General features: G+C 26.7%; 1 protein-coding gene across 1 annotated transcript in view; it reads right to left on the minus strand.

Moving 5' to 3' along the window:
- LOC127289777 (uncharacterized) overlaps positions 1-7,677 on the minus strand; it is a 32,547-nt gene extending 24,870 nt beyond the window's left edge. Inside the window, exons 1-2 of the mRNA XM_051317942.1 lie at positions 7,115-7,677; positions 555-755 (exon numbers count right to left, since the gene is read on the minus strand). Of these exons, the coding sequence (XP_051173899.1) occupies positions 555-668 (114 nt within the window). The 5' untranslated portion in view covers positions 669-755; positions 7,115-7,677. The remainder of the gene's footprint in view (positions 1-554; positions 756-7,114) is intronic.
- Between the last annotated feature and the right edge of the window lie 9,923 nt (positions 7,678-17,600).

The raw sequence follows: 17,600 nt of genomic DNA on the forward strand, positions 1-17,600 counted from the left end.
ATTATTATTATTATTATTATTATTATTATTATTATTATTATTATTATTATTATTATTATTATTATTATTATTATTATTATTATTATTATTATTATTATTATTATTATTATTATTATTTTTATCAATATTATTCTAATTATTATTGATAACTATTATTTTTTATCAGTATTAAAAATTAATATCAATAATTAAAATATATATTTTTCTCTAACAAAATTTTTTTTTTCCACTTACAAAAACATTTTGTTTGACTAAAAAATTCTTTCACTAGTAAAAATAAAATTTCAAAAATATTAAACATTATCTTCCTGAAAAAAAAAAATTTTGTTTATTGCATCTTAGTGATAAAATTTTCCGGGACATAAAAAAAAAATTTTTTTTTTTGATCATTGAATATAAGAGAAAAACTAAAATGTTTGTTTTCCATTATAGATGAAACATGAACAGCATTGTTTGGTGTTTGATTACAAAAAAAATTCTCAGCTACACAAATATATATATATACATCTAGTGTTTTATTCTATGTCAAGATTAAAAGTCTGCGGAACACTTACGAGGTTGGGGTCGAGTTGAGAAGGTAATCGAGAGGATCGATGGCAATGAGAGGCAATACTGAGACGCCCGATACTGCTGCTTCGTCGACTGGCCATCGTCAAAGTCATCGGCATTGTTATTATCGAACAGCATCTTCTTCATCTCTTTTCAATGCTCTTTCCACTTTACTCGTTCCTCGTTAATCATCGTCCAACAATTATCTGGAAAAACAAAAAAATCATTTTTTTTTTTCTTTATAAAATAGAAATTCTATTTTTATTATAACCAATAAACAATATATTTTTTTCAGTATGAAAGGGAAAATTTTTTTTTTTTTACTTTCTGTCTGACTAAAACTATATTTTTCTACTTATACAAAAATTATATAAATTACCCTCTTGTCTGATCTAGACGGACTTTTTCTACTGATACAAAACATATATTAAAACAAAAATTTGTCTGACCAAAATTGCCTTTTACTACTGATTTTATAAAAATTCATAATCTCTAAGAAATGCTATCAAAATAAGAATTTTCCTCTCAAAATAAAATTTTCCACCATGTGTGCCCTCACAAAGAAAAATAACTCGTGAGACAAAAAAAAAAAAAAGAAAATTTCAACTTTTTATCATACAAGTTCACGCCTTTTGAAAAGAGTTGAATGATCATGACACGTGGAATGTGAGCAAGAAGGAAGAGAAAAATTTTCCCGAGTAAAGAGTTTCATAACTTGAAAGAGAGATAGTGAGTGAGAGAGAGAGAGAGAAAAATCTCGTATAATAAAAAGTGGACACAGCCATATGTCTTTTTTTTTTGTATTCCCTCACAAATGTCTAGTCTGCATTTTATAAAGTGATTTGCATTTTTTGATGTGAATAGACGACCGGATGCATTTCTATATATATAGGAAAGAAAAACCATATATATATATATATATAAGACGGTCAGTTTGATTTTTCTTCAAACAGATTCGATTCTCTAGAAATTCTTTTTCTTTTCTCAGACAAACATGATCCGTTGGATTTATCATATTTTTTTTTTTTATATAAAAAATCATTTTTTCATAAAAATTTATTTTTTCCATAAAATAATAAAGAAAAATATTTTTTTTATATTTTATATATTTTTTATAAAATAATATTTTTTGTACAATAATATTATGAGATTAGATAAGTATTCTTCTGACTTATTTTCGTTTATAAATGGTGAATTCTATATAACAGTGGCTTATCACAATGATGTTTATTCAGACTTCGCGTAACCATGTATATCGCAAGTGTGTTGTTGACATATGCAAAATACATTTCACATTGAGGGATGATCAACTTGAATGAATAACGCAGACTTTGTGCTTGACACTGAATTTACTGTCTGTATCTCAAGAACAACTGACGTGTATGTAAATTTTTTTTTTTCTTGAAAAAAAGTCATTCCCCCCCCCCCCCAACCAAAAAAATGATAGAATTTGAAAAATCGCATTAGAAATTTCATTTTAATCAAAAAAATTATGTAACCATTATTAATTTTAATTTTTTTTTATATAATCAAAAATACGTAATAGCAATTATCGTCATTATTATATAAGTGAAATATTATATAACAAAATTATATAATTGATTCGATAAATTATTATATATTTAAATTTATACACAATTTTAATTAAAAACAAAATGAACATCAATTGAAAATTTCAAATATTTAAATAAAAAGGAAAAAAAAAATGTGAATAATAATTTCTCTCAGAATAGATGTATAATTTTCAAGTTTTCGGTCGATTTTAAACTGAATTAAACTTGTTAAGTTTTCGTGAAAGATTTATACAACTTCCACTTCGTCTTTCTTTTGTTAAAAAAAAAAAAAAAAAAAGACTATTTCCAAAGAACTTTTTCACTCAAAGTTCCTTAGTCGTAAATTTTTATGACTAGACAAAACTTTTTTCACACGGGATATATAACATTATTCGATTACGCTAATTATATATTCATATGATAAAAAAAAGAATAATTGTATATTAATTAAGGACAAAAAAGATATAAATTTTTTTTGAATATTAAAAAAAAATGTTTATTATTTCAAATTTTTAAAATATCTTTCTAAGTATTTTATGCCCTTTTTTCATTCCTTTAATTTAATAAACATTTCCTTGATAAATATTTACATTAAATTAATTAAAATTTTCCATTACAAACATCATATTTTTTACTATAATCTCCTACTTCATCGAATCAATCGATTATATGTAATATAGGTCAACCTCGTATCTCGTAAAAGAAGTTGAGGGACAAGCATATAGAAGATAAACTACATATATATATATATACAAAAGTAAAAAGTATCCATGGGTGGTACAAATTGTAAAGTGCAAAATTGGCCATTGACATAAAAACTTGTCTTTTTATTGACGTAGAAACATTAATATCATTTTTATTGACCTTTAAGGTAATAAAATATGAAAAATTTAATAACATTTTTTGTTTTCGAAAACAATTATTAAAAATCAATTGAAAATTTAAAAATAAAAATTATATAAAGAAATATATCTTTTGAAATTTGAATTGAGAAATTAATTTCTATCATTTTTTTTCCCTCCAATGTTTTGTGATTGCAACTCAATTTCACATATATATACATGCAAATCACACAGAATATATATATATATATATATAAAGTCTATTTTCCTGTAAAATGAACAAACGCTATTTGCCATCGCTCTTTTTCAATGAGCCAGCTTTCACATTTTGATGTAGAAAACATCGTTTTTGTCCACACATTGATTTTCCATCAATATTTAATTGTACCCAATGTCAACTTGATTTATTTGTATAATTACACTGCTTTATTCAAATCATTTCACAATTTAGCCAATTCAACAAAAAAAAAAAAAATGCATATAAATTTTTTCTCTTTTGCGAGACACGAAAAGACGATTCATTACATTTCCTTTTTTTCTCGATATAGAAATTATTGACAAAACAAAAATATTATTTATTATATATTAAAAAATATATAAAAAATAAATAACAATCAATAAATCATTTATTTATACATTTTACAATAATTAATCATTATTATTTATTATTATAATAATTATTAAAAAATAATAATAATAATAATTAATAATTTTAAATTTATAATAGTAAAAATATTTAATTTCCAGTTTCCTTTTTTACTTAAATTAAACAGCAATTGAATAAAACAATTGTTTTTAGTTTAATTGCTTTTTTATTTAATTAAAGTTTTTTTTTTTATTATTATGGAATTTAAATAAAGCATTAAAATTGTTCCCTTGTTTCGGGTTGACTTTAGAGAGAGAGAGAAAAAGAGAGAGAGGGGAGGGGGGAGTAAAGAATCAGTCGAAATCTCGTTACCGTAATGTGATACTTTGTCTTCTTTCAAACCGGTAATCCTTTGATGAAATTCAGGTTCGCTATGTTTCGAAAACAAACAATGCATTTTAATACAATCACTAATTCCATTAGTGAAAATTACTTTGTTGTTTCTCTTCATCTTTTTTTATTTTTTTTTTTTGTCTTTTATTTTGCAAACGTTGCTATCAAAAAATTTCTATATTTTTCTGTAAATACATATATATATATATGATTTTCGAGACAGGAAAAAAATTTGCTTGATTTTTCTTTTTGTATTATAGAAAAACAAATGTTTTATTACTTTTATTGAATAACTGTATTTTTAGAGAACATAATTATTTTCTTTTTCTAAAAATAAAATATTTAAATAAAAATAAATGAAATAAATAAAATATATATTAATAAATTAATTGAATTAAAATTGTTTGATTTTAAAAAATATGATAATATTGTTAATTAAAAATGAGATGAATCTTTTCTTCTTATAGTTATGTAAATAAATAAAAATATAGCTTTTCATTTTTTTTTTGTGCTGAAAGAAGTTTGATTCATTACTTCCGTGTGAGGGGGTTAAAAAAAAGTGTCTCTCTCCTGAAGATGATTTAGAATTGACCAAGCTTTGCTGCATTTTACATTAACAGGCTGAAAGTTAAACTTCCTTGGAATGATTTATGATACGACGAAAAGGTCCTTGTCACCTTCGACAAGGCAGAGCCGCCAACATCGATTAACCATCAACAACCTTCAACTGATCGAGAAGATATAAAAAAAAAAAGTCCAAGAGCTTTTTACTCAAAAAGTGAACTTCACTTGTTTCACTATCAGTAAAATAGTTCAATATACAATTTTCAACTTCAAATTAGGTAAAAAAATAAAAAAATAAATTAATTTTAAAAAATTACAATTAAATTTTTTTTCAAAAAAAGAAAACTGTACCAACAGTATGAAATATTAAAATAATTTATAAAGGTAATTAATTTTCAAAAAAAAAAAAAAAATGAGACAACTTTAATCGCTTCACAATTTAAGTTTTAATATTTACATTAAAATATTGTATATATATATATTTTTTGATGTGACGGTGTTTAAATAGGTCAACAATCGATTTATTTTGATAAAAGCAACAAAATCCTCCGTTTTATTATATTACACACTTTTCAATTTTCAAATATTAAAAAAAAGAATATAAAATTAAAATTAGAAAAAAAAATTTGTAAATTCTAAGGCAAAAGTTTATAATTATATAGGCACTTGATCTATTTTTCAAGTTTGGATCTTATATTATCTTTTATTTTAAACTTTATTTAACCATTTTCATTTCATGAGTTTCAAATGTTAATATTGTACTATTCCTCAAGTGATAATACAGAAGCAGATGAAGCTTTCCGATAATCGACAATATAAAGTAATTATGCGTACCATCTTTTTTTTCTCATAAAAATAGCTCTAATCAACGCAATGTAAAAAAAAGAAAATAATATCAAAAATTTTCTTTAATATATTGAGAACAAAAAAAATTGATTAAATCAATTATTAAATTAATTCAAAACATTAATAAAATAAAGAACAAAAATAACAATTTTTTTTTAAATATTAAATTTACTGTTAGCTTTTTTTTTGGTAGAAAACAAATTGTATGCAAAAAAATTAAAAAAGTTTGGAGTAATTTTATAAATTTCGTACGTGAAATAAATAAATATATTTGAACTAAACGTTTTGTGGAAGTCACAGTTAACCGCATCGACCATGTATTTTTATTGAAATTTTAGTGTCAACCTTTAAAAAAATAAAAAAAAAAAAAAAACCTCTTCAGATATTCATCTCGTATCCATATATTTTTCACTCGCACTCCTCACGTAAAATCCATGGAAAATATGAATAGAGATCATAAAAAAAAAAAAAATGTCATCAAAACGAAAAACCATAAAAGAATATCAAATACCCTCGGACTTGAGCAATTTCAATTTGTTCAACTGACAATTCAAATTCTAAATCCGCGGATATATAGTTCAATTCTTATATTTAAATTTATATTTTACAATGCGAAATTGCTCCTTTCTGTTATATCGGTTTTATAGCGAAAAAAAAAAAATTTTTCTTTCCATGAATAATACTCGGAAATTTACATTTAGAAATTAAAGACTTTACATTAGAGAGCGATGTGAGACAATTTTTTGAATTAAAAGACAATTGAATTTTTATATAAAATAAGAAGTAAAATAATTAAAATAAGTAAATGGAAAATATTTTTTTAATTAATATTTTGTTATTTAAAATAAATATTTTTTTTAAAAAATATATATTTTAATTAATTTTTCAAACAACTGTTTTTTAATATACTCAATTTCCAAGAATTATTGACTTACTAAAACTATATCTTTTACAACTGATAATAAAGTTACACGAATGTCTGACTAAAGCAGCTTTTCTCTACTGTGGCGAAAATTACTCTATTCTAAAACTTGTTGTCTAACTGAAACGATCTTTTACTACTGATGGTAACATTTGTCAGAAACTTTGCGTCTCACTAAAACTATCATTTTCTACTGATGTGTATATGGAAATAATAATAATAATTCGGAGCAATTTTTGGTCTGACTAAAATTTATTTTACTACTTACATATTTATTATAAATTAAAATATAATTGGGTAATTATAAATTTTTAATGTCTAACTAATGTCTGACTATTTTTAGTCTGACTCAAAATATTATTATTCTACTGATGTAGAATTTTTTTTTATTCGTAGCAACTTTTGTCTGACTATAAATGTTTTGTACTACTTACATTTTTACAAATATTAATTAAGTCTCACTAAAAATATTATTATATAAGGTAAAAATTAAAAAAAATTCACATCAATTTTTCGTCGGACTAGAAATATTTTTTACTATTTACATTTTTTTTAATAATACTAATTTTATTTTTGTCTGACTAAAACTGTATTCTACTACTAATAAAAACATAAAGAAAAATATTCTTTTACAAAAAGATTAGATAATAAAAACAATTTCTATATAACAAAAAAAAGGAAACATTGAATCATTCAATTGTTTAAAGTTTGTTAAACTAAATTGTCAAATAAAATAAAAACACTTCAAATCTATAAAAATTGAAGGGAAAAGGGAAATTAAAAACAAAACGCCTTTTTTCTCTCTATCGTAAAAATTCGAAAAAAAGCCTATTTGGCGCGAAAATTTTCCTAAACTCACCCGCAGCTAAACGCAATGAAGCTGAATCAGTTTAAGACAACGCCCACTTTACGCCTCACTTTTCCGGCGGTAGTTCAAAGTTACATCCAATTCCTCTCTAAGAGGACTTGGCATTGAGGCAAAGGAAATACAGAAAAAAAATGAGAGAGAGAGAGATAGAAAAAAAAACTATAACCCTCCTCGCCAAAAAAAAAAAAAACTCTCAAACTTCCGATCCTCTACAAGAAAAAAAGAAATACAAATAAAACACGCGACAGGAAGGAAGTTGCAAAAAAAAACGTAAATGGGTCAAAAAAGTTACGATAAAAGTCCCAACAAAAAAAAATAGCGTTAAAATGTATATTTTTGTGGAGATCCCAAGGAATCTGAGAAAATAAACTTTTTTTTTTTTCGATGAAATGGAAAAAGTTTTCGACGTGTGAAATAAGAATGAGTGATATTCAATGATAGCGAGGTGTGAGAACGCGAATTGCTAGCGTGTGGTGAAGTGATAATGCGTTCAATTTGATATATAGAATGAGAAAGAGAGAAAAAAAAGAGAGGAGAGAGAAAGAAAAAAGTGAAAGAAAAAAAAGAGAGAAAGAGAGAGAGGGGAGGGGAAATGATAAGGATTCTCAACGCGTTATAGAAAAGAGGGAGGGGGGAGGGAAGAAACGCGAGGGCGGAAGGGATGAAGAAAACACGTGCTACAAAAAAAAGGAAATATATATATATATAGATAGATAGATATATAGGGAAAAAAAACCGAGCAACGTCAGTATAGTTCGGAGGGTTTTGTATCGACTGACGAAGCTGAACTGAATAAGGGCGCGTCGTCGTCGTCGTCGTCGACGTCGTCAGCTGCAATGCCACTCCAAGCCCGCGAACCATTCAGAGTCCTCCACTGCCACCTATAATGCTTTACCCCTTCTTCGAAACCAGCATCCAACCGATTCCTCCCCCCTCCCCTTTCCGTTTTCCCTCCCTTCATACACATCCGCGGGCGGTTTGGAAAACCACCCCCCACCCTTTTTCCATCCCCTTAACCACCCAAACTCTCGAATCGACTCTCTTTCTCTCCGTGAGAGTCGGAACGACTGCTGGATTACAGGACTTAAAGAACTTAAACAGATATCTATATATATATATATGTACGAGCATTTATAAATCGTGTGCATATATTTAAAAAAGAAATGTAATTCCACATTTTTAAAATTAAAAAAACATTTAGTTTTTCATTATAAAGTAATTTAGATTTTTTTTTCACACCGGTTTTTTTTTCAATAAAAAAATAAACGTAGTTTACTGAGAGAAAAAAAAATTTTTAGTAATTTTCAATCTAGAGGATTCCTCTAAAATAAATGCATATTTTCCTCTTAATTTTGGTATCAAAATTATTATTCTTCATTTAAGAGGATTTTCCTCTTAAATTAAATGTCGACATCCAAACCTCGTAAAATTGTTTTTAATGTCAAAGACATCAATAAATTATTTATAATTTCAATCAAATAATAAAATCTTTGCAGAAAATACATTTTTAAATTAAAATTAAGTAAAATTATAATAGTTCATTTCAATATAATAATAAAAATTGTTTTTTAATATAACATTAACAATGTCATGTTTTTGGTTAATTATCAACATTTTATATTGATAATTAAAATACAAAAAATAAGTTTTCATTAATCAGTTGTAATGATCAACGAGATTTTCAGCGCAAAAATAATTTTAAAACATGATGATATGTTTAAAAGTTAACATTTTTTATAGAACAGAAAAAAATTTCATATATGAAATTATTTAACGTTTTAAAACTTTTTTAAAAAAGTAAATAAAAAGATTTAAAAAATTCGAAAGATTCAAAAATGGGGTTATAGTATTTCTATTTACCTGAGTAGTAAAATTTCACAAGAAATATCCAAATTTTTTTAAATCTAAAAATAGCGTTAAAAATATTCATTTAATTTGAATTTAACTATATTTTCTGTATTTTTAATAAAGCAAATCCATTTTTTTGTCCTTTTTGTTGACATTTTACCAGAAATATTAAAACTGAAAGGTTAAAAAACAACTTCACAACTATCATACCCAGGGAAAGGGATCAAACGATTACATTATTTTTTTCCGTTTCCTTTTTTTAAATCTTCTAAATTTAAAACGGAAAATCTTAATTAAAGAGGAAAATACAAAAGGAATCCTTTTGTCATTCTTCCATTAAAATGAAGAATAAAAATATTCTACATTTCAATTGAATAATCTTGTTTTAAGAGGAAATATTTAGAGGATATTAGAAGAGGAATTTTCCTCTAAGTATAAGATTATTTTTTTTTGGATTCCCCGGAAAGTGCCCCTGGAGGTTCTATCGGAATGCCGCCGGAACATCCAACGTAATTCCGTCGGAATTCCATCGCACTGAGAAAACTGGAGTGTTAAATTCAGAGGTTCAAAAAATGTATGTTCAACTGTCTTATCAAGAGAGTTTAATAGTCCTTCGAAATGTATTTTTGAATTAATAAAAGAAATCTGCTTTCATATTCTGTCCGTTCACGCACGGAGGGATAAAAGCTGCGCAGAAAATTTGAATTAGCTTCTGCGCACAAAGATCGCGCTAAGATATATGGTGACATTTAATTTAATGTATTAAATTTTGAGGTTAGGTTGCCATATTTATTTATTCCGCGCAAGATAAGGAAGGGATTCCTCAAGATTTATCATTTGTTCCTCAATCATAAACTTATTATCCCTCCAGGAGGGATAACACGACTTTCCCTGAATGGTGTATTCGATTACTTAGAGTGTTGTTCCATAGCCAACTCTCAAATATGAATTCTTAATCCCTCCAGAGGTTTAATCTGAACCTCCAGTTTTCTCAGTGCGGAGTTCCAAAGAATTATTTTTCAGACTTCATTTTTAAAAATCCCTTTTAATTATTTTCCTCTAAGTATAGTATAACAGTTAACGGAACTCCGTCGGAATCCCATCGGAAATTCTTTGGAACTCCGATGGAATTCCGACGGAATTAGAATTCAAAAAAATTTTGAAAAAAAAAATTAATCGGAATTCCTTTGGAATCCCAACGGAAATTCTTTGAAACTCCGATGGAATTCCGACGCGGAATTACGTTGAAATTTCCGGCGGAATTCCGATAGAACCTCCAGGGGGCACTTTCCGGGGAATCTTTCCAAGAGGGCACCAAAAAAAAAAAATGTTTTTTTTATTTGTTTCAAAAAAACATATTTTTTCTTTAATAAAACATTTGGTTTTTTTTTTATTTTATTTTTTTTTTGGCAAAAAGAGATAAGATGTGCTAATGTAATTGTACTCTTTGAATGAAAGTTTTCGATTTACCTGCGACTAAAAAGGACTTGATCTATACTGATATATCAAATTAACAGGAATTGGCAAAAGTTTTGTCTGACTAATTTTTTTATTTCACTATACTGATATTCAAATTAAAAATATGGGATAAAAATTTATATGTCTGACCAAAATTAACTGTTATACTATACTTAGAGGGAAAAAATTACAAGGATTTTTAAAAATGATGTCTGATTAATATACGACTTTATATCTATACTGAAACGATGTTTTTGCAAGAAGTCTGACTAATAAATGTTTGTACTACTGAAAATCGTTAAATAAATCAAATATATTAAATTGTTTAAAATATATTTATTTATTTTTTATCGAAAATTATCTGATTGATTTAATAATATAGGAAATTTGTAAACAAAGTAAAAATTATGTCTGACTAATAGCAAATTTTTACTACTGAAAACAAAATTTTATATGAATAAAACAGTAATTGTGGCTGACTAAAAGTAGCTGTTACTACTTTTTACGCTAGTAACAATAATTTGTTACTTGTCATAAAGATTATTAATATTTATTAATATTTTCTATCTACACGAAATTTGTAAAAAAAAAAGAAAAAACAGTACTGTCTGACATTTTTTTCTACTGATATTAAAGTCTGTCTGACTAAAGTTGGTTTTTACTACTAATTTCAAAACCATAAAAATATATTTTGTTTTAAAAAAAATGCTGCTAATAAATAACGAAAAGTAAAAAAAAGAATTTAAATCCCTTTTGTCTGACTGAAATTGACTTTTACTACTTATACTAAAATAGCAAAGGGTTTCTTGTCTCACTGCAACTGACTTTTACTACTGTTATCAAAATTTTCTATACAAAATCAGAGTCTAAATAATATTTACTTTTTCCCTTATAAATTTTTTAAAATTTATTTTTTTTTTTTTAATAAATTATTATTTTTAAGAAAAGTCAACACTAAAAATATTTAATTAGAAGAATATCGGTTGTTAAAAAAATTACTGATTATTTTAAAAGAAATAAAAATATGTCTTTATATTCTAAATAATAATAATAATCTAACATGAGAATTATTTCTTTATTGAAATGTCTGTCATATTATTTTTTCAAATATTTATCAATATTGACACTTAAAGCTGGTTAGGGTAATTTAAAACTTAACTTTATAAACTATTATAAATTTAATATTGTAAACTAAGTCGTATTGATTTGTTTGAGAATGCAAACCACTGTGTTCATGTATAAAGTGACAATAGCTAAGATGACCTTTAAACAAAGCACATATATATATATACATAAACCCAAACCTTCTTTATGAAAACAAACTATAATATACTGATATTTCCAATATATATCTGCAATTGTAATCCAGGTTGGTGGGTTAAACACTGAAACTTTGGTTTCAAAGAAAACTTGCAAAGTTTATATCCCACTTTGAAACAACTTACCACATGCTTGACGTATATACTATATATATATATATTTGGAATCTTCAAAAGCGTATTTGATAGATACTGATAAAATCTGATCTCTATGACACTAAGACTTTAGTTAAACTTTGAATTAAAATTATTTTAATCCCTTATACCATCAAAAGGATTAACGCCATTAAATTTTCTCTATAATATATATATATATATAGAATCAGCTATAATGTGTAGATTTTTGCGGCTAATTTCAAAGCTTCATTAAAATTAATTGAATATCAAAAGTGTAATTTTATACGTAAAAATAATAACATACAAAAAAAAAGTTTTAATTTACAAAATTCAATTAAAAAAAATTTTACATCTCTTTTTTTTGAGAAAAATAAAATTTTAATTTATCTACATATATATAATGAAAATTAATATAAATAAAAATTTTTGACTTTTGTTTCTCATGCTTCTCACTATTAGCTTTGACTATTGGGCGTTAATGAATTCATTAAAATTTCAATTAGTTTTAATCGATTTTTGCAGAAACGTAATATGAGAAAATGGAATCTTAATGTCAATCTTCTTGACCTGAAAATTGTATCAAAAATGTCATTTATTATAGAAAGAATATGAGTAAAAAAAAATCAATATGACAATTTATTTAAAAAAAAAAAATATGTAAATTAATAAAAAAAATTTCAAAATTGACACTTAGAAAAAAGAAATTAAAAAAAGTATAATTAAAAATTTTTTTTTTTTCATTTTAAAGTAAGTATTTTAAAATAAAGTAAATATTTTAAATTAAAGTATTTATTATTGTACCAAACTTTTTATTGTCATTATTAAATTGAGAACAAAAAGCCATTTCTTTCTTAAAAAAAAGGAAAGAAAAAAAAATCTTCAAACTTGAAATGCACCATGAAGGCAATCTTTTCTTTTTCCCTCCCTATTTTTTTTTTCTTTAAACAATCCTTTCACTTTATAAAGTCGCCTGCTAACCCAGTTTTACTTTAGTTTTGCTGTTATTCAGGTTCCATTCTATAAATTAAAATTTCTATATTTTATATTTAAAAACTGTAATTCTAATTAAAATTTTACTGAAATTTGAATTTACTCTTTAAATTTGAATTAGAAAGAATTTGTTCTGTAATTTAAATTAGTGAAAATTTCTACTAATATTTAATCATTTTTCACTTTGAAAACTTAGGTAAAAAAAAATATTACTAAAACAAATAGTAATATTTTTAGTAAAAATGAGCAAAAATTTCTACTAATTCTTATTCATTTTTTTGTCATTTCTAGTAATTTAGCAACGGTTGCTAAGGACATTTTTTGCCTAGCAACGGTTGCTACGGACAATTTTTCACCTAGAAACGGTTGCTAAGGTTTTTTTTTTGCCTAGCAACGGTTGCTATGAACAATTTTTTACCTAGCAACGGTTGCTAAGGATATTTTTTTCCTAGCAACGGTTGCTACGACCAATTTTTCATCTAGCAACGGTTGCTAAGAATATTTTTTGCCTAGCAATGGTTGCTACGGACAATTTTTCATCTAGCAACGGTTGCTAAGGGTATTTTTTTGCCTAGCAACGGTTCCTATGAACAATTTTTCACCTAGAAACGGTTGCTAAGGATATTTTTTTACCTAGCAACGGTTGCTAAGGACATTTTTTGCCTTGCAACGGTTGCTACGAACAATTTTTCACCTAGCAACGGTTGCTAAGGATATTTTTTGCCTAGAAACGGTTGCTACGAACAATTTTTCACCTAGCAACGGTTGCTAAGAACATTTTTTGCCTAGCAACGGTTGCTAAGGACATCTTTTGCCTAGCAACGGTTGCTACGACCAATTTTTCACCTAGCAACAGTTGCTAAGAACATTTTTTGCCTAGCAACCGTTGCTAAGGACATTTTTTGCCTAGCAACGGTTGCTACGACCAATTTTTCACCTAGCAACGGTTGCTAAGAATATTTTTTGCCTAGAAACGGTTGCTACGAACAATTTTTCACCTAGCAACGGTTGCTAAGAACATTCTTTGCCTAGAAACGGTTGCTACGACCAATTTTTCACCTAGCAACAGTTGCTAAGAACATTTTTTGCCTAGCAACCGTTGCTAAGGACATTTTTTGCCTAGCAACGGTTGCTACGACCAATTTTTCACCTAGCAACGGTTGCTAAGAATATTTTTTGCCTAGAAACGGTTGCTACGAACAATTTTTCACCTAGCAACGGTTGCTAAGAACATTCTTTGCCTAGCAACGGTTGCTACGACCAATTTTTCACCTAGCAACAGTTGCTAAGAACATTTTTTGCCTAGCAACCGTTGCTAAGGACATTTTTTGCCTAGCAACGGTTGCTACGACCAATTTTTCACCTAGCAACGGTTGCTATGAATATTTTTTGCCTAGCAACGGTTGCTAAGGATATTTTTTTGCCTCGCAACGGTTGCTACGAACAATTTTCCACCTAGCAACGGTTGCTAAGGACATTTTTTGCCTAGAAACGGTTGCTACGACCAATTTTTCACCTAGCAACAGTTGCTAAGAACATTTTTTGCCTAGCAACCGTTGCTAAGGACATTTTTTGCCTAGCAACGGTTGCTACGACCAATTTTTCACCTAGCAACGGTTGCTAAGAATATTTTTTGCCTAGAAACGGTTGCTACGAACAATTTTTCACCTAGCAACGGTTGCTAAGAACATTCTTTGCCTAGAAACGGTTGCTACGACCAATTTTTCACCTAGCAACAGTTGCTAAGAACATTTTTTGCCTAGCAACCGTTGCTAAGGACATTTTTTGCCTAGCAACGGTTGCTACGACCAATTTTTCACCTAGCAACGGTTGCTAAGAATATTTTTTGCCTAGAAACGGTTGCTACGAACAATTTTTCACCTAGCAACGGTTGCTAAGAACATTCTTTGCCTAGCAACGGTTGCTACGACCAATTTTTCACCTAGCAACAGTTGCTAAGAACATTTTTTGCCTAGCAACCGTTGCTAAGGACATTTTTTGCCTAGCAACGGTTGCTACGACCAATTTTTCACCTAGCAACGGTTGCTATGAATATTTTTTGCCTAGCAACGGTTGCTAAGGATATTTTTTTGCCTCGCAACGGTTGCTACGAACAATTTTCCACCTAGCAACGGTTGCTAAGGACATTTTTTGCCTAGCAACGGTTGCTACGAACAATTTTTCACCTAGCAACGGTTGCTAAGAATATTTTTTTGCCTAACAACGGTTACTACAATTTCCTGGTTTAATAAATATTGTTTTTAATAGAAAATAATTTAATGATTAAAAAATAATAATCAGCACGCGAAAGTCTTTGTACATATAAACAATTTATTCATAATTAACAAAATCTTTACGATTTTTTAAAAGAATTTTTAAGGGTAAAAAAAAAATTCGAAGAGTAACAATAGAAAAATCCGATGACTCAAGTGAAATGTCGAATAGGGTGGAATGAAATATTTCTCTGAACTTTATACACAAGTGCCCGTGGGGGCGGATTTAGTTGTTTTAAGGAGAGAAAAGTCAGCATCAATATATAATCAAATGAAACGTATATATATATATGTATGTGTGTTGAGAGGTGTGATCTCAACATGACTATTGAAGACAAATTCACGGAGGTTTGTATGCGGAGATTTGTGTTTCCATTCCGTTGCAAGTATTTTCCAATAGTTTAGTGATGTGGATCGATACCACCTTTCAAATTACTTCCTGACAGTCGCAGCCCGCTGTCTCGAGCGTTCTTCCGTACAATTCAATTTGTGACTTTGCAACGACGAAAGGATGAGTACACACGGAAATACCTTCTCTTTCTATATTGAGAAAAAGAGAGAGAGAGAAAAGTCTTGAAGAAATTCTCAAAAAAAAAAAAAAATCAAAGAATCCTCTACGATAACAGTATAATAAAATAGTTTCGCGAAAAAAATTGAGAACAGAAAGAGAGAGAGAGAGAGAGATGTAACATTTTTTTGATGTTTTGCTTGTTGATGTGAAAAAAAAGAAAAAATTTTCTTTTGCATTCGAATCGTTTTTTTTTTTTCTCTAGAAAAAAGAATTATATAAAGGGAAAATAATTTATTGGCGAATTTTTCTACCCGAGTGAATAATAAAAGAGAATTTTTCTTTTCAATTTTAGTACAGTTTATTTGAAACTGTCTGTTACTACTTTAATAGGAAAAAGGAGAAAAATAATTTCAAAACTCTGACTAATATAGTGAGTTTATAAATTAAAAGTTTATAAAAAAAATGAAAATATTTTCTCGATTACTAGTTTTATCATAAATATTAAAATGTAAAAAATATGTCTTACTTGAATTGTCTTTATCTATTGGTAAATTGTAAATTTGTGTCTGACTAGAAATGATTTTATCCACTAGTAACAATTTTTTAATTTAAAACTAATAATTTGATACTATTAAAGTATTTTTCAAAAATTCTGTTTGACTAATAATAACTATCTACTTACATAAGAATAGTAATAAATTAAAATGTCTCACTAAAATTGACTTTTACTACTTTTACCGATAATACTTATTTACTTTATATATAAAATTTTACATTATTGTAAATAGCTGTTCCTAATTTTACGTAAAAATTTCAAATTCATTGTCTGACTCAAAGAGAATTATTCTACTGATAATTAACAAAAATGTGGAATATTTTGTAAATAAATAAATTCCTGATTGACTAAAATTAACTCTTAACTACTTTTGAAAAAAAATTGAAACAAAGAAAAAATTAAATTAAAACATCTTGTGTCTGACTAGAAACTACCTTATCTACTTATACAAGGAAAACATGTAATTTAAACGTATTTAAATGACTGTAAATAACTTTATTTACTCATGGTAAATTTACAGGAGTTGGGAAAACTTCTGTCTGACTAATACTATCTTTTACTACTTATTCTAAGAGTTACACGAATACTTCTTCTTCTTTTTTTTCTCTTCTTTTAAACTTAACTTCTTTTTACAAAAAAAAACTAGCTGTTTATACTTTCTAAACAAAGTGGAAAAATTTATTAAATATATCGTCTGACTGATAACTTTATCTACTTAGAACAAAAAAAATAAATAATAAGACTATGATGATTATTATTTTTTAATAAGGTTGAAACTTTCACTCTATATATCGAGAATGCCCAAAGGAGTCGGCAAATTGGTACTGGTGGCATAACAAAATGTTTTAGTAGTTGGCTTCGTGCCAAGGTCAATGAATTTTATCTTCATATATCGCTGAAAACATTATTTTTTATTAAAATATCATTTTATTTTTCATCAAAATTCTATAGTGTAAAAAAAAAATTAATTTTCAAAGAATTTTTTTTTTTTTTTTCAAATATTTATTCTCCCTTTTTCTTATACCTTTTTTTCATTTCACTGTGTGTATATAATAAATTGGAATAAAGTTAAAATGTTTTATAACAATTTTTATGCAACTTACGCGAGGAAAAACATGAAGAAAAAAAACAACTACTTTGTTTTATATATAAACTAATTTACACAATGGTGCTATTTATATCAAAAAAGAAATCCCTTGAGATAGAACTTTCCATTGTTGTAAATAAAAATTATTTTTCATTACTTATTAGTAAATAACAATGTAAACTTGAAAGAGAAATAAATAATAACTATATACGCGACTAAGGTGGATGTACTAGGTCAAGTTGCCCTTAATAGAAAGCTTGACTTTTCATAGATTTTGTTGCTTCATCGTGTATTTAAGTATTATTTTATCGAGTTTTC

This window comes from Leptopilina boulardi, unplaced genomic scaffold (genome assembly GCF_019393585.1).
Source record: "Leptopilina boulardi isolate dan_hultmark-lab unplaced genomic scaffold, ZJU_Lbou_2.1 LbouV2_51, whole genome shotgun sequence".
Lineage (NCBI taxonomy): Eukaryota > Metazoa > Arthropoda > Insecta > Hymenoptera > Figitidae > Leptopilina > Leptopilina boulardi.